The 24,305-nt window shown below is 56.0% G+C and overlaps 2 protein-coding genes across 10 annotated transcripts in view; one reads left to right on the top strand and one right to left on the bottom strand.

Annotated features, from left to right (window-relative positions):
- DOCK6 (dedicator of cytokinesis 6) overlaps nt 1-24,305 on the bottom strand; it is a 47,552-nt gene that overhangs the window by 7,678 nt on the left and 15,569 nt on the right. For 2 of the 9 annotated variants that reach the window (XM_040240651.1, XM_040240657.1), the window contains exons 10-39: nt 23,414-23,494; nt 23,143-23,296; nt 22,862-22,989; nt 22,626-22,719; nt 22,101-22,263; nt 18,809-18,926; nt 18,665-18,735; nt 18,334-18,472; nt 18,146-18,247; nt 17,401-17,487; nt 16,427-16,658; nt 16,048-16,209; nt 14,545-14,708; nt 13,598-13,702; nt 11,282-11,374; nt 10,960-11,055; nt 10,139-10,279; nt 6,819-6,932; nt 6,523-6,693; nt 6,037-6,176; nt 5,777-5,946; nt 3,503-3,663; nt 3,050-3,232; nt 2,272-2,398; nt 1,890-1,974; nt 1,647-1,743; nt 1,378-1,542; nt 920-1,072; nt 303-461; nt 88-188 (exon numbers count right to left, since the gene is read on the bottom strand). In XM_040240651.1, coding sequence (XP_040096585.1) covers nt 88-188; nt 303-461; nt 920-1,072; nt 1,378-1,542; nt 1,647-1,743; nt 1,890-1,974; nt 2,272-2,398; nt 3,050-3,232; nt 3,503-3,663; nt 5,777-5,946; nt 6,037-6,176; nt 6,523-6,693; nt 6,819-6,932; nt 10,139-10,279; nt 10,960-11,055; nt 11,282-11,374; nt 13,598-13,702; nt 14,545-14,708; nt 16,048-16,209; nt 16,427-16,658; nt 17,401-17,487; nt 18,146-18,247; nt 18,334-18,472; nt 18,665-18,735; nt 18,809-18,926; nt 22,101-22,263; nt 22,626-22,719; nt 22,862-22,989; nt 23,143-23,296; nt 23,414-23,494 — 3,956 coding nt within the window. Of the gene's footprint in view, nt 1-87; nt 189-302; nt 462-919; nt 1,073-1,377; nt 1,543-1,646; nt 1,744-1,889; nt 1,975-2,271; nt 2,399-3,049; nt 3,233-3,502; nt 3,664-3,710; nt 5,099-5,776; nt 5,947-6,036; nt 6,177-6,522; nt 6,694-6,818; nt 6,933-10,138; nt 10,280-10,959; nt 11,056-11,281; nt 11,375-13,597; nt 13,703-14,544; nt 14,709-16,047; nt 16,210-16,426; nt 16,659-17,400; nt 17,488-18,145; nt 18,248-18,333; nt 18,473-18,664; nt 18,736-18,808; nt 18,927-22,100; nt 22,264-22,625; nt 22,720-22,861; nt 22,990-23,142; nt 23,297-23,413; nt 23,495-24,305 lie in introns of those variants that run through there. The other 7 variants (XM_040240652.1, XM_040240653.1, XM_040240655.1 and 4 more) reach the window with 7 other exon arrangements.
- Nucleotides 20,158-22,004, top strand: ANGPTL8 (angiopoietin like 8). Its single transcript, XM_040240660.1, has 4 exons — nt 20,158-20,472; nt 20,650-20,811; nt 21,533-21,642; nt 21,727-22,004. The coding sequence occupies exons 1-4, from the start codon at nt 20,176-20,178 to the stop codon at nt 21,752-21,754; spliced, it is 597 nt and encodes a 198-aa protein (XP_040096594.1). The 5' UTR covers nt 20,158-20,175; the 3' UTR covers nt 21,755-22,004.

Genomic DNA, 24,305 nt, shown 5'->3' with positions numbered 1-24,305 from the left:
ACCCGTATGCTCACCTGCTCCGTCCCACCATCTCCTCTCCCCTTGCCTGTCTCTGAACGGCTGACGGTCCCGACCGGCCCTCCTCACCTGTACATGAGGTCGATAAGCATCTCCGGGTCTTCCTGGTGCTCCTTCATCTTCACCGTGTCAGTCAGGATCATGTGCAGGTTGAACATCAGGTCCTGGACCTGGAGCGGGGGAAGGGCCAGGAGTGATGTGGCCAAAGTGGTGGGGTCGGGGGTCAAGAGGGTGGGGCAAAGACCCTGGTTGTGGAAGGTGGGGCTGGGGCCCTGGGGGATCACCTGCTCGGCAAAGGTGCTGTCCCGCAGCCCCACATCCTCCTCGGCATAGGTGAGGATGGTCTTGAGTGAACGTCGCAGGTGCTCTTCACTGAAGTTCTGTGTTGTTCCCACCAGGGACGACAGCGACATCGTCACTTGCATCTTCACGCGGGCGAAATTCTGGGTGGGCCGGGAGGAAGAGCGTGCCTGCCCGTGGGCCTTCTCAGCCTGCTGGCCTCACCCCTCTCCCCTTCTGCCTCGCGTCTGTTTGATCCAGACCCCTGCTCAGGACTGCCCTGGTAGTCTAGTGGTTAAGAATCTGCCTGCCATGCAAGGGACACGGGTTCGATCCCTGGTCTGGGAAGATCCCACATGCCATGGGGTACTAAGCCTGTACACCACAACTGCTGAGCCCACGTGCTGCAACTACTGAAGCCCACAGGCCTAGAGCCTGCACACTGCAGCAAGACGCCGCTGCAATGAGAAGCCTGTGCACCACAACTAGACAAAGTCCAATAGAGCCCGGCCTGGCAAAAATAAATGGACAAATACAACTTATTAAAAAAATTAATAAAGAGCCCTCATCAACGGCCCTCCCTGGAGCCCTGTGTAGACCACGCCCCCCGCTCCCCGCTTACGTTGCCAATCTCGAAGTTCTGGCGCATGAGGAGGTAGAGGGAGGCGCTGGCATGGGTGCGGATGGCACTGATGCGGCTGCCGCAGTGGCGCAGGAGCCTCAAGCAGAGGTCGGCACACAGCTCCGTGTCCTCCTCAAACAGCAGCTCTGGGAACTGGCCCCCGTGCCCAAGGTGAAACAGACACCAGTGAGCCTCTCCCTGTTCTGACTCAGACGGTTCCCCATGGGGACTTGGGCAGGAGCACAGGGCTCTTCTGCCTTCTCTGGCCAAACCAGCAGGCTTTGGCATCTCAGCCAGTTTAAGCCCTTGCTGTGTGACTCCAGGAAGCCGACTCTGCCACTCTGATCCTCAATTCCTCTGCAAACTGTGGCTAAGGAGTATGTCTGGGCACACAGCAGGCGCTCAGTGACTGGGCAGTCACTGTTACTCTAAGAGGCGTGGCTGTCAGAGATACTCACCTTGGACACCAGAGCCCGCTGTGTGGCCAGGCCGTGCTGCAGGAAGAGGGCACTCTGGGCGCTGCCCAGGCTGTATAACACGACCTTGAGTACCGCGCCTAGGATGCTCTCCCGGGCCTCTGACAGCATCACCGTCTGGCAGGCCAGAAATCCAGCTCTTAGAGACTGGGGTGGTTATGGAGTCAGGGAGGGAGAGGGGTTCTGAAGTCAGAGATCACAAGGCCCGTTGGTGGGGCCAGAGGTCGTGGAGATGCTGGATCAAGCCATACCTGCACGATGATCTCCAGTGTATCCAGGACCACCAGGCTTGCCTCGGTTGCCAGGTTCCCGTCTACCAAGGCCTCGTGTTCCATTTCATCCTTGGTCCTAGAGAGGATGGGAGGGGCTTGGGAGGGCCTCTCCTGGCCAGACTCCTCCCCCGACAGCTGGGCGCTTTCCCTTTATCTGCCCTGGGGGCGCAGTTCTCTGGAAACTGATCTAACCCCCGTGAACTACGTCCCGCCTTCACCCACTTGTCCACACGGTCCGAGGTTTGTCTCCAGTGTGTGACGCTCTTCCGCCAGCGTACGTTCTCCTGGTTCCCAAACGGGCTCCTCTCTGAGACACACAGGTGGGTGTTCACACATGTGCAAAAACATAAGGACACACGTGACCATGAAAAGATACACACATGGGATCCCTGTGAGGTCACTGGATGATGTGGACGCCTGCAGAGTGGACGTGGTTAGACATGAACAGGGAAACCCATGTGCCATGTGTACAGAGATAACGTGCGGACTTCTGGGAAAAGTGAGCCAGACAGACAGGCATGAACGGCTCCCATCTCGGGGACCCTTGTACAAAGTGTGGGAGGCGCTGAGTGGGGACATGTGTTGGGGTACACCTTCCTCTCACCACGACTCCGTCGCACCATCTCCTGTCGGGCTCCGATGGTGCCCAAAATAGCTTCCTCCAGTCGGGCCTTCATGTCCAGAGATTTCTTAAATGTGAGGCTGTTGATGCGTTCAAAGGCCTTCTTCCCCTGAGACGGCAGAGAACAGGTTCAGGGTTGACTCTGTCCTTTTCTGTGGGCTAACCTGGTCTGCTTTTTCTGGCCCTATCCCTCCAGGAACCTGTGCTTGCAAACACAGTCCTCCCGTTTACAGCAAGCTCTCAGCACCTCCCGGATTCTGTTCAGGAAGGAAATTTTCCCTTTTTACTTTGGTTCAGCACGTGCTCATGTGCTCACTTGTTAAGTCATGTCTGACTCTTTGCGACCCTTTGGACTGTAGCCCACCAGGCTCCTCTGTCCATGGGATTCTCCAGGCAAGAATACTGGAGTGGATTGCCATTTCCTCTTCCAGGGGATCTTCCCAACCCAGGGATCAAACCCATATCTCTTGCGTCTCTTGCATTGGCAGGTAGGTTCTTTACCACTGAGCCACCAGGGGAGCTGAGAAAGGTACATGGACTCTTATTATTCCTTGATTTCTATCAGGAACTCCTCTCAGAGGCAAAACTGTAGGAGCAGTTGGCTGGTAACTTACAGCACTGAAACAGTCTACCCCTTCCCCCCACCAACTGGTGCACAGTCCACCCCTGCACACCCAGCCCACGTCACTCCAGGCACCCCCCCCCACCATGTGTCCTCAACCTGCCCCCCATGCCCCAATCCCCTGCCCAACCTTCGAACCTTGTACTCGAAGGCAGCCAGGCAGAGGTACAGCAAGTCCAAGACACGACCCAGCTGAGGGAGGGTCAGGTCCGCAGCCCAGCGCTGCAGCAGGGCTGGCTCAGCGTTCTTCAGGACCCATAGCACACACACCAGCAAGGTCCGACTGGACTCAGCAGAGAGGGCATAGCCTGAGCGGGCAGCCTGGGGCCGGAGAGGGGACAGGGGGCTCAGAAGGAAAAGAATTGACCTTCATTTTCTCCATAGTAAAGTGAGAACTGGCCAATTGGTACTTTATTACCTAACTTCTATTACTGGATTTATCGGGCACACGATGTCCAAAATACAACAAAAAATCACAAGACATGTGAACAGGTAGGGAGATGTGATTGATAAGGGAGAAAAGACATTAGACACAGGCACAAAGAAGATCGGATGTTAGATGGTGTCTCTGGTGACAAGGCCAATACTCACCGTCGCTGGGCCCTGGGAGATACTGGCCCGGGAGCCAGGGGCCAGGGGGCCACCTGCAATGGCCATGGCCACCGAGGGGTTGATGGTGCCTCCCGTGTCCCCTTCCCCTTCTGTGTCTGAGTCGAGCATAGAGGCCAGTCTTGAGCGTTGACCTGGGCCCTCTGGGACAAGAGAGCCAAGAGAACTCAGTTAGTTCTGTCTCTTTCTCAAATTTCAGCTCAGAGGTCACCTCCTCAAGGAAGCCTTCCCTGATACCATCCCCCCAGACCAGGGTGCGGTCTCTAGTTATTGACTCCCTGGGCTCACTTATTGTATTTGCAATTAGAGACAGTCATCGTGCAACTAAGATCCACAAAGGCCTGGACTATATCTATCTGCCCTGGCCACTCTATGCTCAATGCTTAGAACATGGCCTGGCGCACAGGAGCAGTCATTGTAAAGATGATGAGGACATGGAGACAACCATAATAATAACTGCTGCTGCTATTATTATAGCATCAACTGACACGGACATGGCATTTCTTACCTATCAGGTGGTGTTCTAAGCACTTTAAACTATTATCTTCAACACAGCCCTATGAGATAAGTGCTTTTATCATCCTTACTTTATGGAAGAAGGGACTGAGGTAAAGAGAGGTTAAGTTACTTGCTTGGGGTCACATAGTAGGTATCGGTAAAGCTAAAATTTTAACCCAAAAAGTCTGGTTCCAAAATCTATGATCTTAAAAGATTATCCTCTCCACCTGCCCCCAAAACAGTATCATCAGAGAGAGTTGCTACCAACAAATACAGAATAGGTCTCAGCCTAGAGATTCTTGAGATACAAGGTCGACTGAATTTTACTCAAGCTCCAGCCCAGTTTAACATGGATTTCTGACTGGATTGAGGTGATTCAGCCCCTTATCCTATCTGCCTAAGAGAAGGAAAGACTAACCCTCACTGGGAAAAGAGGACATTGCCTCAGTCCTGATGGCCCTTTTACACACAATTCCCAAAACACAAGAAAAAAATCAGAAGACGTGAAGAGGCAGGAAAATGTGACTGACGGGGGAGAAAAGACAACAGAAGCAGGCATGGCACAGAGATGATCAAATACTGAAGTGAGCAAACAAGGACACTGAAATAAAAAGTAGAGGATTTTCCTGGTGGTTCAGTGGCTAAGGCTTTGCACTCCCAATGCAGGGGGTCTGGGTTCAATCCCTGGTCAAGGAACTACATCCCACATGCTGCAACTAAGAGTTCACGTGCTTCAACTAAACACCTCAAATGCTGTAACTAAGACCCGGTGCAACCAAATAAATAAATAAATTTTTAAAGATAAAATGTAGAAAAGATGCACAAACAAGGGTAAAAAGATGGAGAATGTCAACAGAGAGCTGAAATCTAGAACAAAAAACGTCAAATATTGCAATTGAGAAATAAAACATCTGAAATTCAGAACTCAACAGAGGGCGTTAACAGAAGACCAGACATAGCAGAAGACAGAGGTCGTGAGCTCCAATATAGGTGAAAAGTTTCCTAACTCATGCACAAGAGAGCAACAGAATGAAAAGCAGAACAGAGCACAGCAGACACGTGTAACAGGATCATAAAGGTCTAACATACGTGTCATTGGAGTCCCAGGAGGAGAGAAGAGAGAAAACGAGGCAGAAAAGAAAAAAAAAAAAAAAATCAAGAGATAACAACTGAGAGTTTCCCCGAAATGACAAAGGGCTTCAACCCACCAATTCCAAGTGTGTGTTTCAACCACAGTGCACACTTGTTTATCGATGGTGCTGGTCAGTGTGCAAATTAATGAACACAAGGCTCTAATTGCCCTCTCACCCTGATGTTGCCCACCTCTCCCTCCTCCCACCTCTTTTGAACAGATAAATTCATCTCCCATTTATCGTGCACTGACAGTATTCCAGTCCTACACCTCCCCAGATTTTCACAAAATCCTAGGAGTAGTTGGTACTATCACTGTCCCCATTTTACAGGTGAGAAACTTGAGGCTCAGCAAGGTTAATGGCTTTCTTGAGGCCCTGTGGCAGGACTTAAAGCCACTTCTCTGATGCTAACACCCAGGGTTTTTGCTCCTTGCCCACTTTTTCTGACTTGAGGCTTTTCTGACCTTGAGGCTTTCCTGGGGCCCTGTGGCAGAACTTAAACCCGCTCCTCTGACCCTAACACCCATGTTTTAACTCCTTGCTCACGTTTCCTGACCTGAGCCTTGTGGGATCAATCAGGTCCCCAGATGGTAGAACCCACCCCGCCCGACCCTGCCCTGCTGACCGGCAAAGTCATGCAGCCGTGGCAGTGTGTCCCGGGTGAGTGACAGCAGTGGCAGGTATAGCTCGGCCACCCGGGCCTTCACGGTGGCCTCGGCATAGCGGGGGTCGGCGTCATGGCTGCAGAGCAGGCTGTGGACAGCACAGATGGCCTTCTTGTGCAGCAGGGACGCCCTGTAAAGTAGTGAGGTGCTCAGGATGGAGTGGGCGTGGCTCCTGCACCCTACCCCCAACCCCGAGGGACCAGACAGGGCCTGCACTCACCCCTCGGCCTCAGGTTCCATGGCTAAGGCCAGTTCCGTCAGCAGGAGCCCGGCCAGGAAATGCTGCTGCCGGAAAGGCCCGCTCAGCTCGAACATGCTGATCACCTTGGGGTCTGGGGCCTGGCTGGAGAAGGTGGAGCTCTGGAGAGGATCATCAAAACAGGGGATCAGGGGGTCAAGGGTTAGAGGGAAGAGGTCGGGGTTAACTCATCTGTGAGATGACAGGGGGCTGAGTCCAAAATCAGAGATCTTAGAAATGGCAGATGGAATGCCAGTCTGGGAGTTAGAAGTAAGAAATCAGAAGCTGGTCCTCCTGGGAAGTTGCTGAGAATGCAGGGTCAGAGGTGAAGGGTCAGCGAGAAGGGGTCAATCCCTTGAGCAGTGGCCTATGCGTGAAATGGAGAGAGATGAGGGAACCGCAGAGGAAGGGCCGGAAGGCAAGAGGTCGATGGGTCAAGAAGAGGCGTCAGAAGTGAGGCCAACCCACCTGGGAGGCGGTGGAGGACACAGAGGGCGAGGGCGAGGCCGGGGGTGACAGAGGGCAGCAGGGGAGGTTGAGGGTCACGTAGTGCTCGTGGCTGCACAGGATGCGTGTGAAGTCCATGCGCAGGGTCAGCAGCACTGCCGGGTTGGGGGCCGACTGCAGCCGTGTGGCCACCTGCAGGGGAGGGGTTGGCAGGTGACATTACGTGGTTCTGCCCACCCCCCCCCCATGTCCCCTGAAGGACTGCCAGCCCCACCACGTTCCTGCAGGTGCGCCGTGCCCACCACGCCCACTTCTACCTGTTTGTAGAGAGCCCGGACCAGGCTGAAGATGAAGCCGCGGTCCACCAGGGACAGCAGGTCGCTGAGGAAGAAGGCCAGGCTGGCGTTGAGGCGCTCGGCCAGCTCTGCATCCTGGGGGCACAGGGCCTGTCAGCCCACACCCACTCCCCGCATCGAGCCTCAGTCCCTGCCCTGAGCCTGGCTCTCGCTAAGGCCACCAGTGACCTCCAGGAGCTGGGTCACTGCCGCAAAGCCTTGGGCCTCCTTGACATGCCCTTGTCTCAGCTCCAGACTCCTGGCCTTCCTGGTTGTCCTCCTCTCTCTGACTAGCCCTTCCCTCCCCCCCAGGTAGGCGTCTACTCTCCATCCAGCTCTGTTGAGGGCACTCTGTTTTCTTCTCTCACCAGATTTTATTTATTTAGTTTTACAAGTATTTATTTATTTGGCTGTGCTAGGTCTTAGTTGCAGATCTAGTTCCCTGGCCAGGGATAAAACCCCAGGCCTCCAGCATGGGGAGCACCGAGTCTTAGCCACTGGACCACCAGGGAAGTCCCTTCTCTCACCAGATTTCAGTAAGATGACGGAGATGGCAGAGACTGGCTGCTAACCACCCCCATATCCTCTCTTAGGTATTGGGGCCCTTTCTCAGAGTTCAGAGCTGGGTAGGGACTACATTTCCCAGGCTTCCTTGCAACTGAGAAAAATCATGTGACCATATTCTGGCCAATGGAATTTGAGAAAAGTGATGTGGCGGGTCCTCCCTTTCCCACCACCTTGAAACACCTGATGTGGTGGGTACTATGATGAACTGAGATGGCCAGGCCCACACTGCGGAGCTCCCTGCAACCCACTTACGCTCAGGAATAAACTCTGGTCACGTTTAAACCGCTTGTGATGATATTCAAGCAAATTAACCTCTGCCCTAACTGATAAAAGTAATGTTTCAAAGACACCTAACAGGTTGCTATTTCAAGAGAAGCCTGGGGACTTCCTTGGTGGTCCAGTGGTTAAGCATCTGCCTCCCAATGCAGGGGACACAAATTTGATCCCTGGACTGGGAAGATCCCACGCACTTTGGAGCAACTAAGTACATACTCTACAACTACTGAGCCTGTGCTCACAACAAGAGTTGTTGTTCATTCGCTAAATCATATCTGACTCTTTGCGATCTGATGGATTGCAGCATGTCAAGCTCCCCTGTCCTTCACTATCTCAGGGAGTTTGCTCAAATTCATGTCCATTGAGTCGATGATGCTCTCTAACCATCTCATCCTCTGCCACCCTCTTCTCCTTTTGCCTTCAATTTTTCCCAGCATCAGGTTCTTTTTCAATGAGTTGGCTCTTTGCATCAGGTGGCCAAAACAAGAGAAGCCACCACAATGAGAAGCCTGAGCACTGCAACTGGAACATAGCCCCCTGCTTGCTGCAACTAGAGAAAACTCGTTTACAGCCATGAAGACCCATCACAGACAAAAACAAATTAATTAAGTAAAAAAGAGAGAGGGGAGCCTGAAGGATGAGAAAGAAGGAACAGTAAGTGCAAAGGCCCTGGAGCAGGAAGTGCCCAGCAAGTGGAGGAACAGCGAGGAGGCTGACATGGCCTCAAGGCCCAGCTGCCCTCCTGTTCTCGTGAATCACCCTATGGCCTCACAAGTTAGCCTCAGGGGTTCTCAGGTCCTGTGACAGAGACAAAATACAAAACCTGCCTGAGCTCCAAGTCCACGGGAGGGCAGAGACAGGGTCTGCCTGGTGCATTGAATCTGATATAGTTGGACGCTCCATAAATGCCCAGTGGAGGAATGGCCGCTGGGACCCGTCACTGATGCCCCCCCAGTGGCTGTGACGAAGCTGCTTCTCAAGGGTGCTATTCTTCCCCGGGCCCTCTTGAAGGGGGGTTTCCTTGTAATATGAATCTTAGCTCTTAGGGAGACTTCAGTGCAACCAGGTCAAGGCCTTTGAGATCAGCCCAAAGGTCACGGGGAATTGCACAAGAGCCAGCTTAGGCTGGACTGGCATTTCAAACATCTGGAAAATTCCCATCAAATACAGAAGTCGCCTTTCTCTTTGGAAATCAGACATTCTAGACTTCCCTGGTGGCTCAGTGGTTACGGATTCACCTGCCAATGCAGGAGACACGGGTTTGATCCTTGACCCGGGAGGATTCCCACATGCTTCAGAGCAGCTAAGCCGATATGCCACAATGACTGAACCTGTGCTCCAGAGCCTCGGAGCCACAACTACGGAGCCCACGCGCCGCAGCACTGAAGCCCGCATGCCCTAGAGCCGGCGCTGCACGAGAATCCTGCCCCCCACAACTAGAGGGCAGACCCCACTCTCCGCGACTAGAGAAAGGCGCAAGCCTTTCTTTACCAGCACAGCCCAAAATAAATAAATTAATTAAACAAAGTTATACAAAAAATCAAAATAAATTAATTAAACAAAATTATTTAAAAAATCAAACATTCTGGCCACAGCCAGTGGGCACATGCCCTCTGGTCCACCAGAAGCCCTACTCTCCCAACTGAAGCTGGTGGTGAGGGTTCAAATCTCCATTCTGCCCCTTCCCAGTCATGTGATATCAGGTTATTAGTCATTCTCTGCCTCAGTTTCTCCATTGGTAAGATGGAAAAAACAATAACACTAAGTTCATGAAGCTGCAGGGAGAGTTTAATGATGGGATCCACCTAAAGTATTCAGGCACACAGCAAGTGCTCAACAAACGCATGATTTTATTATTATCGTTACTGTCTGCGCAGCTCCTGTGAGCACTAGAATTAGTGGTTCAGCATCTGGATAACTGTCAAAGTTTCAAGTATCAATGTCCGTTTTTTGAGTACTTACTGTATACTGGCACTGTTGCTAAGGGCTAATGGATCTGCCCTGCCACCTCCCTGCCCTCCCCAACTCTCATTCCCATCCTTGGTTAACTCCGCTGCAGCCTGAAGCGTAGGCTTTCTAACTGCTCACTGCTTTCCAGCAGAGGCAGTCCTGCCCCAGGGCCTTTGCAACTGCTGTTCCCGCTGCCTAGAACATTCTTTCCTTGGATATCACATAGACTGCTCCTTTACCTCCTTCAAATCTCTCCCTAATAGCTCCATGAAGGCAAGGAACTGGGTCTGCTTTGGTCACCACCGTCTGTCTCTAGCTCCCAGCCTAGGGCTGTGCACACAGTAGATGCTTTAAGAAACAGATGTTGAGTAAACGGACCCATCCAATGAATGGGATTTGTGGTCTTGCAGCCAGGAAGCACTGGGCAGATTGGCACCCCACCTGGCTGGCTCTGTCTTCCCTCAGCACCCCCGCCCCCACACACACCGTGAAGGCCCCACATCCCTCACCTTGTGGACGCGGGTGATAACCTCCAGGCCTACAGAGCCCACCAGGGCTGCAATGTCGTCCAGGAAGCGTCCAGGGAAGCGAAGTTTGCGGGGTGTGTCCAGCTTCTGACCCAGGAGCAGGTGCAGCGTCATGCTTTTCACCTGGGGGCCGAGCGAGAGGACGGGGGTGGTAGAGGTGGAGGTGGCTCGCCAGAAGTGGGTGGAACTTGGGGGACTGTGAGTGATGGCTTGAGGTGGGCTAAAGGTGGGCATAAGGGATCCTGGGACCTGACCATGTGGGTGGGGCCCGAGAACGGTGGGCAGGGCCTGAGAAGGCCATGGGTGGGGCCTAAGTGAGGGCTAACTAGAGGAGTAGGAGGCTCAGAGAGAGCATGTGTGGGGCTAGAACTGGTCTCCAGTGGTCAAAGTTGGGCAGTAGGAATGAGGGTGGGGCTTCAAGGCCCACCAGATTGAGGTGGGGGCGGTTATTGTCAGCAGGAATAGTTCAAGGCACCTCTTGAGGAGTCTGGGGGCATGTTCAAGTATGATCTCAATAGTTTCCTTCTGTCTCTTGGGGATGAGGTGGGTCTCCTTGCTAGGTAGAGTTTCTCAATGGTGGCACAGGAAAAGTGGGGAGAAAATCCTTCACACAGGGGAGGGGGTTTCAGGTAAGTTTCAGGGGCTCTCCAGGGAGAGATTCCCTTAGGCATCTCTTATCTCCATGTGGGGGGTCTCTTGGAGCCATTTCTCAGGGGGCTTAGGTGCAATCTCAGGGGGTTTCTCTCCCTTAAGAGAGTCTCTCCAGGGGCCCTTGCTCTTGGGCAGGGAACAGGGAGTCTCACCATGAGCTGGAAGAAGAACCAGGCGTGCTGCAGGACGGCTTCGCGCACAGCACTGCCGCTGACCACCCACTGCAGGGCCAGCTCCTCATGTAGCAGCTGGGGGCAGGGGCAGGGGTCACGGAGTGCAGAGGCGCCCATGCTGTACCCCCAGTGTGACAGGGGAGGATGCAGCTGAATGGCTCGGGGTTAGAGCAATGGGAGGCCATGCAGGAGGAGAGGGGCCAGAAGCAGTCAGTGTGCCCTCTCCCTGGCTCTCCAGACTCCCACCGGTCAAGGGAGCTCTGGACCCCAAAGTGGAGTCACCCACCCCGTCTCCGACTACCTTCTGCACAGTGGGTCTCAGCTGGGTGGTGGGCGGGGACGAGGAGGAGCTCTCGAGGCAGGAAGAGGTTCGGCTAGAGCTGCGGTCGATGGCCTATGATGGAATGGCAAGGGGATGGGATGGTGGGGGGGTGGGGGGCGGTTAGTGTGGGTATAGACGGTACGGATGGAGAAGAGAGATGGTCAGCAGCATGGATGGAGGGGAGGTGTGCCCATGTGGACAGACAGTGGGGGCGTGGATGGAACGAGCAGTGTTAATAAATAAAGACAGCAGTGTGTGGATTCAGACAGAGAAGGCATGAAAGTGATGGAAGAGATGAGAATAAGCAAGGTACGGTAAGGAGGCGACAAGCAGGGTGAAGGGGACAGGTGAGGATGTGGACGGGAGCCCGTCGGAGGTAAGCGCGGATGGAGCAGGACCCGGCAGACAAAAGTAAGAGAAAAGTGGTGGGGGGTGGGGGCCGTGTAGGTGGAGAGAATGAAATCAACATAGATGGAGAGGATAACGTGGTCAGAGGCAGGGAGTGCGAGTGGGGTTGAGGGTGGAGGGTGAGTGAGTCCATGAGTTCACCGATGGACAGAGGTCAACAAGGTGGAGTGAGAGTGTAGACGGGCGCAGAGTACAGACAACGGGGATTAAAGGGGAGAACGGAGGAGGAGAAAGAAGGAAAAGAAAGATAAGGACAGAGGAGGTGAACTGATGAGAGGCAGCAGGAGCAGCCGAGAGCTCCAGGTTCCAGGCCTGGCCCCACTCCAGCCTTTCTTGGGGCCTCGCCAGGCCTCAGCTTCCCCATCTGTGAAATGGGCATGGAGAGCTCAAGCTCCACTTTCCCCACCTCCTTGGCTGGTCAGAAGGTGAGGCCACTGACAGGGAGAGGAGATGACCCAATGATGGAACTGGCCCAGCCCTGGAAACTGCCTAGGCCCTTGCCTCAAGCATGAGGGGGCCCCCACAGCTCCCACAGTCCCAGCCACATGCCCTGGGCTCCCTGGTCTGCATCAGATGGGCCACCCACTGCCAAAGCCTGCCAAGGCCAGCCTCACTGCCGCCTCCCGCCTCCTCCTCCCGAGGTCCGGAATGCCTGCCCTCTTGACACCTTGCCACCTGCAGTGTGCCCTTCCAAGCCCAGCTGACACCCCAGAGAACTGAGGGCACTGTGGGGAGGCCTGTTCAAAACGTCAGGGGGGTGCTGGAAAGGCCCATGAAGCCAGACTCTCAGAAATCTTAGAAGCCTGCCCAGAAGTTCCCCTGCTCAAGCTGTGAACAGTCCTCTGGTTGCCATGCCGTGCAGGTTGCCTAGGTGACAGGCACAAAGCTGGAACACGTGGCCTGGGGCCAAGTGTGCAGGGAATCTAGCCTTGGGTGCCCAGGGGCCTCTGAGCTTGCTCCCAACCTCTGCAGAGCCTTTCCCTCCACCCGGAACACCCACTCATCCCTGGCTGGCTCTATCTCACTCTTTAGGTCACCTTCTAGGAGAAAGACTCTTCAGACCGCCCTGTCTTGGTTCACTTCCTTGCAGACGTTTTCACCTCCTTCACTTACATAGTCGTGTGTTTGTTTGATAGGCATCAATCTCCCCGACTAGCCAGCAGCTCAAGGATGAGGCTGGCCGGAGGATCTCTCTCCCCAATGAAGTCCTACCTGTGATGCCCTAACTCCTTCCCAGGCTTGGGGCCGCTGCACTGAACAGCGAGTCTTCACTATTTCTGAAAATTCAAAGCCTGGAGCGCAGAGTGAGCCCCTAACAGAACCAGGACTCATCCCAGGACTATCTGACGGCAAAGGCCCTCCCCACAACCAGGGTTCTGGGAAGGGGTCCCTCTTCCTGAAATGGGGTGAGGGAGCCAAGGTTCATTCAGGTTGGGCATCATTCAGGTTGCTGTGTCAAGGGGACAGTTGACTCTCCTGAACAGAGTGGATTAAGGGGAGAGAGAGAGGCCATGCAGGAAGTGAGGTTAGAGTGGCTGGGTCATCTGCATGCTATTTGCATACTGCCCCTCCCTTTCTGTCACTGCACACCATTTGCATGCTATTTGGACACTACTCTGTCCCTTCTGTCTCTGCCTGAGGCTGTGGTCTGTGTGGCAGCAAAAGGCTCATGAAGATGCCCGTGTTGCCTACGACATCCACAACATCCATGCCACAGCCCCAAACGAAGGCAGGAGGCGGGGCGGGGTGTGTGTGTGGGGGGGGGGGGGTCTGCCGCCTCCTCCAGGCAGCCCCCTTAGGTTAGTTGGCAGCAGCCAGGAAGGTGGGAGGAGCCCATGCTGAGGTGGGGTGATGCACGTGCAGGGGCACGTCAGGTAGGGAGGGCACCTGTCTGGGGTCGGCCCCGCAATAAGGGGGGGCCCGTCGCAGCACAGCCTTGCTGCCTCCCGGAGCATAAGCAGCATTCACCCAGGAGTGTGAGCGGTCGATACCCTGGAGACACACAGGTAAGTGGGAGTGTCTGTGGGCAGAGGGCAGAGAAACCAGTGACAAACACAGAGCGTGCTCACTGCCCTGGGCCACACATGTGCCCACGTGGACACCCACATGTGACCCTGCAATACATGTGTGCAAAACACGCACAGGGTATGTGTGTATATGCCTCCCACATATGTCTGTGCATGGAATACACAAGTACACGCAACTGTGTTCCAATGTGCATGGGCAATGTGCACATGGGCGCCCCCCTGTGGATACATGCGTGTGGCACATGTACAAACACCCCGCTGTGCTACGTACAGGCTGCTCCTTTTTCAAGCTCCAGTCACCCATCCGTGGGTCAGCCTCAGAATCCAAGTCACAGCTCCCAGACTGACAGCCAGAGCCCAGCCCTGCTGGTCCAGGGTCAAGTTTTTTTCTTTGCCATTCTGTGTGGCTTGTGTGAAGGAAATAGCAACCCACTCTAATATTGTTGCCTGGAGAATCCCAGGGACAGAGGAGCCTGGCAGGCTAAGGTCCACTGGGTCACAAAGAGTCGGACACAACTGAAGCGACTTAGCACACACACACGCACGCACGCACACACGCACGCACGCACACACACGCGCGCGCGTGTGGCTTGTGGGATCTTAGTTCCCCAACCAGGGATTGAACCCACACTCTTGGCAGTGAAAGTGCGGAGTCCTACCCACTGGACCGCCAGGGAGGCCCTAGGGTCAAGTCTTCATCTGTGCTGTTGTTTGTCCTTCCGTTTTCCTTCAACACTGAAACCTTTCACCCACCCACACGGCGGCCATGACCCCTGAGGCTGGCGCCAGCAGGGGCCCCTTGCCTACCTTGCTGGCCAGGATGCGGGAGACCTCGTCATCCACAGAGCCAGGGGCCACGGCCAGGTCGGGGTTGCTGCTGCTGATACTCTTAGAGCGTGCCAGGTAGAGGCTGGCGGGGCGGCCAGGGCCACGGGCCAGCGTGGCAGGCTGCACCGTCACTGGCGGGGCCCCTGAGGACGGAAGGAATATGCTCAGCCCCCTGCCCACCTGCCCTGATGACCTCCTGTCCCTTCCCAGTCGGATGCCCTTGGTGAAGTCACTTCCTTTTTGCGTGTTTTGTTGTTATTGTTGTTATGGGGTTGTTCTTTTGGCTGCATCATGCAGCATGAAGGATCTTAGTTCCCCAACCAGGGATTGAACCCACGTCTCCTGCAGTGGAAGCACAGAGTCTTAACCACTGGACCTCCAGGGAAGTCCCCAAAGTCACCTTCTGCCTCTAAACCTCTAGGTTCCTCACCCATAAAATGGGTGTAATAGTGGCTCAGCCTCATAGCAATTTTGAGAAAGATGAAAAACACGGAGTGCCTGGCATATTGTATGTGTCCAGAGGGGTTACTGGCTATTATTAATCATTTAGCAAATGAAAGGAGAAGGCAATGGCACCCCACTCCAGTACTCTTGTCTGGAAAATCCCATGGATGGAGGAGCCTGGTAGGCTGCAGTCCATGGGGTCGCTAAGAGTCGGACACGACTGAGCGACTTCACTTTCACTTTTCACTTTCATGCATTGGAAATGGCAACCCACTCCAGTGTTCTTGCCTGGAGAATCCCAAGGACGGGGGAGCCTGGTGGGCTGCCGTCTATGGGGTCGCACAGAGTTGGACACGACTGAAGCGACTTAGCAGCAGCAGCAACAGCAGCAGCAGCAGCAAATGAAAATATCCAACTTTACTGAGTGTTCACTGTGCCAAGTATTTCACATGGATTACTATGCCGTTTGGACTTCCCTAGGGGCTCAGACGGTAAAGAATCTGCCTGCAATGCAGGAGACCTGGGTTCGATCCCTGGGTCAGGAAGATCCCCTGGAGAAGGAAATGGCAACCCACTCCAGTATTCTTGCCTGGAGAATCCCACGGACAGAGGAGCCTGGTGAGCTACAATCCATGGGGTCGCTGAGTGACTAACACTTTTCACTTGCCATTTACTTATTACTAACACTCCCACAAGAGGGGCACTAGTATTATCGTTGTTTAAAAGATAGGAAGACAGGCCAAGAGAGGTAAAGGCATTGCCTGAGGTCACAGAGCTCACAGGCAGAACTGAGAGCCAAACCCAGGCTGCTCTGCTCCAGTCCCTGCTTGCTAACTGGCTGAATCGCTTGTCAATAAAATTTATAGAGACCACAGTCCTGGGGCTGGGGTACAAAGTTCTCTCTCTCTCGCTCTCCTATACATTGTACAAACCAACCAAGGCCTGTAGCCTCAGGACCTTTGCACATGCCTTCCCTTTGCTTAGGATGCTTTCCTCCCAGGTATGTCTTGTGCCCCAGAGCTTTCCACCGACACTCACCACCTGGGAGGCTGGGCTCTGTGCCAGGCAGTCGAAAGGCGTAGTAGACATATGCAGCCAGCAGTGGGCAGTGACCACGGGTGTCCTGGGCACCCTCTAGGCTCCGATGGACGAGGCTGACCACGTGGGCCATTGCTTCAAAGGCGCCACGACCCAGGTTTACTGCTGGGCAGAGCAGAGGTTAAGTTCCAAGCTCCTACTTCAGGGCCCAAGGGGGTCATGTGGTCTTCAAAAGGTCAGGGGACTAGGGGACTGAGGGGCCATTTTTCAGATTGGAAAGTTGAGCCCAGAGAGATAAATGGGCTATGGGAGGTCACCACTAGTCACTGGGCCCACTCTCTAGATGGGGAAACTAAAGTCTGAGGCTGTGACAGCTCACCAATCTGGCCACCAATGACTGGGGGTCGCACAACCAGACGAACGAGCTTGTCCAGTACGTGGTGGGAGAAGGCGACGAGGGGCTCGGGGCTGGCGAGGCGCAGGGCTGCCAGGCTGGCCCGCAGCTCTTGCTCCACGGTGCCCTCGCTCAGCACCGCGTCCTTCAGCCGGAATGGAAAGGCCCCCTCCTCCAGGACGTGCACCAGGGTGAAGAACTTGTCCAGGTGGGGGTCCTGGCAGGGGACCAGGTGAGCGGGGTAGGAACAGGGAAGGACCCGGGGTGAGCAGGGAAGGACCCAGGGTTTGAGTGGGAGACTGAGTGGGTCAAGACAGCGAGGCTGGAGACCAGTGAATGGAAAAGAAATGAGGAGGGAACTTCCCTGGTGGTCCAGTAGTTAAGAATCCACTTGTCAATGCAGGGGATGTGGATTCGAACCCTGGCCCGAGAAGATCCCACATGTCCACGGAACAACTACGCCTGGGCACTCCAATCGCTGAGCCCCGGCTCTAGAGCCCACATGCCCTAACTACTGAAGCCCGCACACTGCAACTAAAACCCGTGTGCCCAAGAGCCTGCACTCCACAAGAGAAGCCACCGCAATGAGGAGCCCATGCATCGTAACTAGAGAGGAGCCCCCACTCACTGCAACTAGAGAGAGTGTGCGCAGCAACGAAGACCCAGCACAGCCAAAAATAGATAGATAAATTAAAAAAAAAAAAAAAGACAGGCACGATCACAGACATAGCAAGGGGCAAACTGGGGGCAGGGGGAAGAGGAGAGACCATGCAAAAAAGGCCAAAGCTCCAGCTGTGATGGCCATTGGCATGGCTACCCCGCCTGAGTCAGCAGCTTCCCTGGGAGCCAGCCTTGCTGACCAAAGTCACGTCCATGGCCCAAGGCCAGGCCTCCCAGGACAGAGGAAAGTGTTGCCCAACCCCAGGGCCAGACTCCTGGGTTGCAGCCCCGCCCCCTACCTGGGGATGCACAGAGGACACAGCTGTGAGCTCCACGCTGAACACGCCCTTGTGACCATCCACCCAGCGCATGCCCGGCAGCGCCACCTGCGGGAGGGACACGCCAGGTGGGCACAGGCCCGCCCTCCCCCGCCCTCCTCCGCCCCCACTCAGGCCACCAGCTCAGCCATTGCGACACTGTGGCCTGACTGTGGCCCCGCCTGGGGTAACTGCTGGGCACCTTGCCCCCGGGCCCCGCAGCCCAGCCCAGAGATGGGGGCGGATTGTGGGCAGCACTGACGGGGGTCCCCTGGCCAGGCTCAGGGATGCCCAGGACGCTCATAGGAGAAGGGAGACTGAGGCTGAATGTTATTGGAGGGAATGAACAGAAGACAGCATAATGAGAGGACCTGGTGCAAATGAAAGGGTTTGTGCGAGGCTGACACAGCATTCCCATGGGGAGGAAGTGCTCTGGGGAGAGTGTCAGGCAGGCAGGGCTGCAAACAGGGGCCTGAAGCGGCGAGGCAGTGGGGTCTTGGTGGGGAACAGTGAGTGCAGAGGTGGAGGGGCATTAACAAGGGAGGGACACCCCACAGCAGGGAGGGATACACAGGGGCAGGAAGACACTCAGGATTAATAACAGGGGTGGGTGTGATGAGGCCTCAACAGAGGACAAGGAGCCCAGGGGTGCTGCAGGAAGGAAAGCAGGGCACGACTGGGGTTCTTGGGACCCGGTGCTGGTTGGCAGGGGGTCCAGGGCACGTACATCCGGTGTCAGCACGGAGTAGCTGGGCGGGGGCTGGTCTACCGACACGGGGAGGCAGAAGGGGCCTGTCCTCAGGCGGCCGTGGTGCAGCAGTGGCATCCACTGGGGAGAGACAGGGGGTCAGATGTGGGGCCGGACAAGGGCTGGGAGGGCGGGGCATGGATGGGGAGAGGCGGCGGGGGGCTCACAGTGAAGCCCACAGGAGTCTCCAGGGCCGTGCCAGGCCGGGGCTGGCAGCTGACGTGGTAGAAGGTGAAGAGCAGATGGTGGTTCTCAGTCACGCAGGCGGGAAGACGCAGCTTGAACTCCTCGTAGAACTCGGGAGACCTAGAGGGCCGGGCTGGGGGTTTTGCTGGGAGCTGGGCTCCGCCTTGCCTGTCTCACCCCCTCTGCCAGGCCCCACCGTTCCTGCTGTCTGCCTCAGGTGCCCCCACTTGCACTCCAGGAGCCTGCCCATCCCCCGCACCCCTCTTCCTGCCCATCTGTATCCCCACCAGTTTCCCACCCCAGCCCACGTACTTGTTATGGTAGACCACCGGTGTGAAGGCTTCACGGGTAAATTCACTGCAGCTGGACTTGCCAAAGATGACCTGGGGCGGCGGGGGGCAAAGGCATGAGGGACTGGCTGGGGACCAACCCCCTCCCCTGGGTCCAGCCACTGACCGGCAGGGCCTGGCTGGGGTCCTCGCCTGCCATGTACTGCACTCGCACGGTGAGGTTGCGCACGGAGCCCTGGCGGCTGCTGAAGTTGAGGCTGTGTGGGTACACGTACAGCAGGCTCCTGCGGGGGCAGGGGCATGTCCACGTCAGAGGGACAGAGAGCCTGGGGGACAGTGGCCACCCCACCGGACACGGAGGGCTGGGTCAGGGACAGTGATGGGCAGCATGCGGGAGATGTGAGTGCAGAGCATGGGCAATAGACGGGTACCATTCAGAGCACAGATGGGGAGCAGACTGACAGAGGGTGGGAATACAGAGGGACTTCAGGGCCACTGAGGGCGCACGGTGAGGCAGAGGAGGTGCTCAGGCCCAGGCTGACCTGCGCCTCATCCAGCTCAGGAGCCTGACTGCCCCTTTCCCCAGAAGAGGCCCCTGGAGTTATATGGCCTCTCTCTCAGCTGGGGAAATGGAGGCGAGAGCTGGAGGCAAGAGCTGGAGGCAAGAGCAGGGCTGAGGTCAGGGTTCTGCCTCCCTCCTCCAGAGTAAGCTTGTACAAGCCCCAGCAGCCCCCTGGGTCTCCGCTTCCCTAACTATATAATGAGGGATCAAGCCTCCCAGCTGAGCCTTTGTCATATCAATGATATTAAGCAACAATAATGTCAATAATTGCACCAAACACTAATGTGGGGCCAACTGTGTGTTGGGTTTTGTTCTAAGCACCTGACGTGAAACGACTCATTTCTTACCAGTAGCCTATTTGGGGGGAACCTCACATCATCCCCCATTTCATAGTCACAGGCAGGGAAACAGAAGCACTTGCTCACAGTCATCCAGGGAGAAAAACAGCAGTGAGCATTGATCCAGGGCACATGGAGGTCCTGGAGTCAGGCTGTGTGGCCTTGAAAGGATCTCCACCACCTGCTCCCCTAGCTCTTAACCAGGTCAACAAAGACTCGGGCATTGCAGGCTTGGGAGAAGGTTACGAGACCAGCTACTCTGTAATAGCAGCGGGGCAGCTCTGGGTGAACCACTGGCGATCATAAAAGCCTCACTGTTATTGTCGTTACTGTTGTGCCCATCCACAGATGGAAAACGGAGGCTAGGAGCCGTAGGGTTCTCCAGCCAGGCCTGGGCCTATCCTCTCACCAGTGCCCCAGCCCGCACCTGGCCCCAAGCCCTAGCCAGCGTGATTCCAGCGTGGCTGGCTGGACATCCGCCTGATGCAACTGTGGTGCCACCTCCAGGCCCTTGCACAACACGGGGCACCCAGCTGGCTGGTTAACGATTGACCTGAAGTTAAGGGGAGGGTGTTAAGGCATAAAAGGCAGCCCCACTGGGGTTGTAGCCACACCCTCCCCAGCCCTCCAGCCATGCCCGTGCTTGTGCTGTGCTTGCTGTGCGCCCTGGCAACGACAGCCCAGCCGGCACTGGTGGGTTTCATGAGTGGCTCAGAGCCAGCGCAGCAGGAGGAGCTGACCCTACTCTTCCACGGGGCCCTGCAGCTGAGCCAGGCTCTCAACGGTGTGTACAAGGCCACGGAGGCACAGCTGACAAAGGCCGGGAACAGCCTGAGCCTCTATGGCCAGGTGCTGGGGCTCCTGGGGAAGGAGGTCAGCCAGGGCCAGGATGCAGCCCAAGAGCTACGTGCAAGTCTACTGGAGATGCAGGTGCGCACTGCAGTTGGGGTGTTGTGGGGTGGGTAGGAGTCTATGGTGGAGTTATGCCTGGGCTGACCTTTGGGGTTTTCCCAGGAGTGAGGGGGTTCCTGGAATACAGGATTTCCAATGTTAAAATCAGGCTGATCTCAGTAGGTCACCCTACTAACATCCACCATCTATTGGTAGATAGAAGAGGATGGTCTCAAGCTGCAGGCAGAGGCCACAGCCCAGGCGCTGGGGGAGGTGGCCCGGGGACAGCAGGTGCTGTGGGAGAAAATGAAGCGGCTAGAAGTTCAACTGAAGGGCGTGTGGCTGGGCCATGCCCACCAAGAATTCGAGTCCTTAAAGGTAAGGGGTTCCTGGCCCTGGGGGAATCAAGACCTCGATTCACAATCAGACCTCATTTCTGAACCTTCTGTCCCCCAGACCCCCCAGACCCAGTTAAGGCTTCTGGTACCCTGGCCTCTATGCTATGTGACCCTGGGCAAAAGCCATGTTCCTTCCCATGCCTCAGTTGCCTTATTTGTAAATAAGAACAACAACTATGTCTCAAAATAGAGCCAGGGATTCAGTGCAGATAAAATCCTCAACCTGGGATGGGGCACATAGTAGGTATTCAATAAGTGCATACTAGAGCGTTTCTGGAACACCTATGATGTACCCAGCACTGTTTTATACCCTCTAATAATCTCTATCATGGGCTTCCTTGGTGGCTCAGAGGTAAAGAATCCACTCGTGATGCAGGAGACACAGGTTCAATCCCTGGGTCAGGAAGATCCCCTGGAGAAGGAAATGGCAATCCACTCTAGTATTCTTGCCTGAAAATCCCATGGACAGAGGAGCCTGGTGGACTACGGTCCATGCGGTTGCAAGAGTCAAACACAACTTAGCGACTAAGTCATCACAATCTCTATCATGCTCAGAACAATCCCAGAGAGGGACAGTGGCAATCCCAAGGAGTGGCAGTGGCTTGCGGATCACACAATACAGTGGGAAGCAGGAGAGTCTGGGCAGAATCCAGGGATGGGAGGTGAGGGGCCCCCGCTGAGGGTTCTGTCCTGACCCACAGGCCCATGCAGATGAGCAGAGCCACACTGTGTGGGTCCTCACGGGTCATGTGCAGCGACAGAAGCAGGAGATGATGGCACAGCAGCAGCGGCTGAGGCAGATTCAGGAGAGGTGAGCCTGGCGGGGGTCCAGGTGTGGGAGGGCAGCGGAACAGGGGTATCCCTGTGCCTTGGCTAAGCCTCACCTCCTTCCCAGACTCCACATGGCTGCGCTCCCAGCCTGAGCCTGAGCCTGGGCAGAACTGAGGACCAGTCGTGCACCGAGGGACACAGCCCTGCCCCATGCGGCCCCTACACAGGCAGGAGCTGCCCATCCGCTGAGGTCAGCCAGGGCGCTGGGCCCTGCTTCCAGTCATGGAGCAGCGAGGGAAGCAGGCGGGGACGCAGGCAGAGAACATGGATGGTTGAGGAGGGGTGGAGGAAGGATATGCCCCTTCATGCCTATACATTCCCTATTAAAGCAGAACAGTGGCATCTCAGGCCAGCGTGTGTGTGTGTTGGAGGGGAAGCAGACCTCACTCCGCATGGTGCCCCCCATATTCAAGTGCCCGGCTGCCCCAGAGGTTGTACCTGTAGCTGGTGTGGGGGGCATAGACCTCACGGGCAGGGAACTCCAGGATCTCCTTGGTGGGCCGGCCCCTGGGGTCTGGGTAGGGCTTGACATGAAGCAGCTCCGGGGAGAGGCAGAAGTGAGGGTTCTCGGGGGCCGGGGAAATGTCGATCTTGAGCTGGGCTGGGGAGGGGGAGCCAGTTTGCGCCTTCCTGGGAGTCTCCAGCTGGGGTCCCCTCCCCCGCCCAGGTCAGGGCTCTGACTCTCCCACAACGCCCTCTGGTGGCTCCATCTTTCAGGTGCTGTGGCAGGAAGTCACCCTCAACTCCCGCTGCTGCCTCCCATCTTTGAGTAGCTCTGCCCACATTCCCCGTTTGACCCACTACCTGTCTTATTTATTCTGCTTCTCATCTCTGGCCCCCACTGGAAGGTCCACCCCTGAAGTCAGGGCTTTGTCTATCACAGTCACCAAGATCTGGCACAGCAGATGCGGGTTTGAGTGACTACATGAGTGACACGTCTCATGTACGGGGCACACCACGCACCGGTCACGGGACGCAGGCGTCGCAACAGGGATGTCGGGCGCCGCATGTCAGCCAGGAACTTGAAGAGGTCCTCGTCACTGAGCCGCTCAGCCTCCTGCACGAACCCGCCCCAGTGAACCAGGGTTGAGGGGTTTGGGGATCCCCGGGGATCGTGCGGCCGCAAGAGGGCAATGGGGATGTGCGTGGGGTCCCCCTCTCTCAGCCCCCTGCCCACCCGCCACCCTCAGCCACGACACCTGCTTAAAGAAGTTGGTGACGGTTAGTGTGGCTGGGCGGAAACCAGAGAAGCTGCAAGCGTCATCCCCACTACTCGTCCGGTCCTGGGGTCCCCGACGGCGGCGGTCAGTCCAGGCGGGTCGGCGCTCTAGGGTAGACAGTAATGGAGAGCGACAGAAATGAAGGGTGCGGGGAGCCAAGACACTGCAGACTCAGGCCTGGTACCTCGTCCGGCCAGCAGAGGGCGCCCCCTCCCCACCCTGGTAGCTCCGCCCCTGGCCCATCGGCCCCGCCTCCTCACCGCCCTCTGAGTCTGAGTCGCGGTCTGGCTGGCCGGCGCTGCTCACGATGTTGGCCAGGTGCACAGCCGTCCAGGCGAAGGGCATGCGATAGCGGCCCAGACGGGTGCAGAACTGCTCAGCCGCCAGGCGCAGCTTCTCCAGCTTCTCTTTGTTCTGGGAGGAGACCCCCGACACACAACCCCCACAAGCTCAGTGTCCCAGGCCTGCTGAATCCAGGATCTGCTCTGCGGGGGTACCCCTTCAACACTCGGCCCAGCCTCCCACGCTCACCTTGGCTGTGTCCACCTCCTTCATCACCATGTAGGGCTCGCAGCACTCGCTAATGTCTCCTTGCTGCAGCACCTTCTCCAGCTGAGGGGCGGGCAAGCCCAGTGAGGTGCTGCCAGGATCCCAACCTCCCCACCTCACTCCCAATCTCTCTGACCTTCACCATCACCCAAGCATTCCACCCAGCTAGGGCTCTCGCTCCAACACCTCCCATGGCTCCCACTATCCCTTGGACTGAGTGCTAGCTGTCAGCCTGCATAACTAGCTGCCCCTGCCCCCAAACCTGACTCCATTTTTCCTCCCATATTTTTATCTTTATTTCTTAGTATAAGCAAAGTCCACTCCAAGCATGGCTCTAGCCCTGGACTCTAATCCTGACCACTTGGGGGCTGTGGGACCTTGAGTACATTCCTTCTGGATTTTGTGCCTCAGCTTCCCCATCTGTAAAATGGGCCCCATGGCAACCCCCACCTTCCTGGGCTGTGAGGAGCAAAGGCCAGAATCCTTGTGAAGCATGACTGACTGGAAGCAGTGCCTGCCTGAAGGTGTCCAATTAATGTCATTAATTAATTGATCAAAAACTAATTGAACGTTTGGGGAAAGGAAATTTGAGCTCACTCCTAGAAACAAAATCCCAAACCATGCGCCAATTAAGTTTTCCCACCCCTAATAAGCTGAAAAACACAATCAAAAACAAAACAAAACCATTTTAAATGTCTTCCCACATGTGCCAGGATGCCATTTCTCCCCAGGCTGCCTACTCATGGGTGTCAGCTCAGCCGTCACCTCTCCAAGAAGCCCTTGGTGATTTCTTCCCACCTGGGTTCATTCAGAAGCTCCCTGTGGGCTCAGGCTTCCTCTTGGGCTTCCCCCATGACAGCCCTGCTCACCATTC

This window comes from Oryx dammah, unplaced genomic scaffold (genome assembly GCF_014754425.2).
Source record: "Oryx dammah isolate SB20612 unplaced genomic scaffold, SCBI_Odam_1.1 HiC_scaffold_5, whole genome shotgun sequence".
NCBI lineage: Eukaryota > Metazoa > Chordata > Mammalia > Artiodactyla > Bovidae > Oryx > Oryx dammah.
Note: the sequence above shows the minus strand (reverse complement) of the source record. Positions and strands in the feature narration are given on the sequence as shown.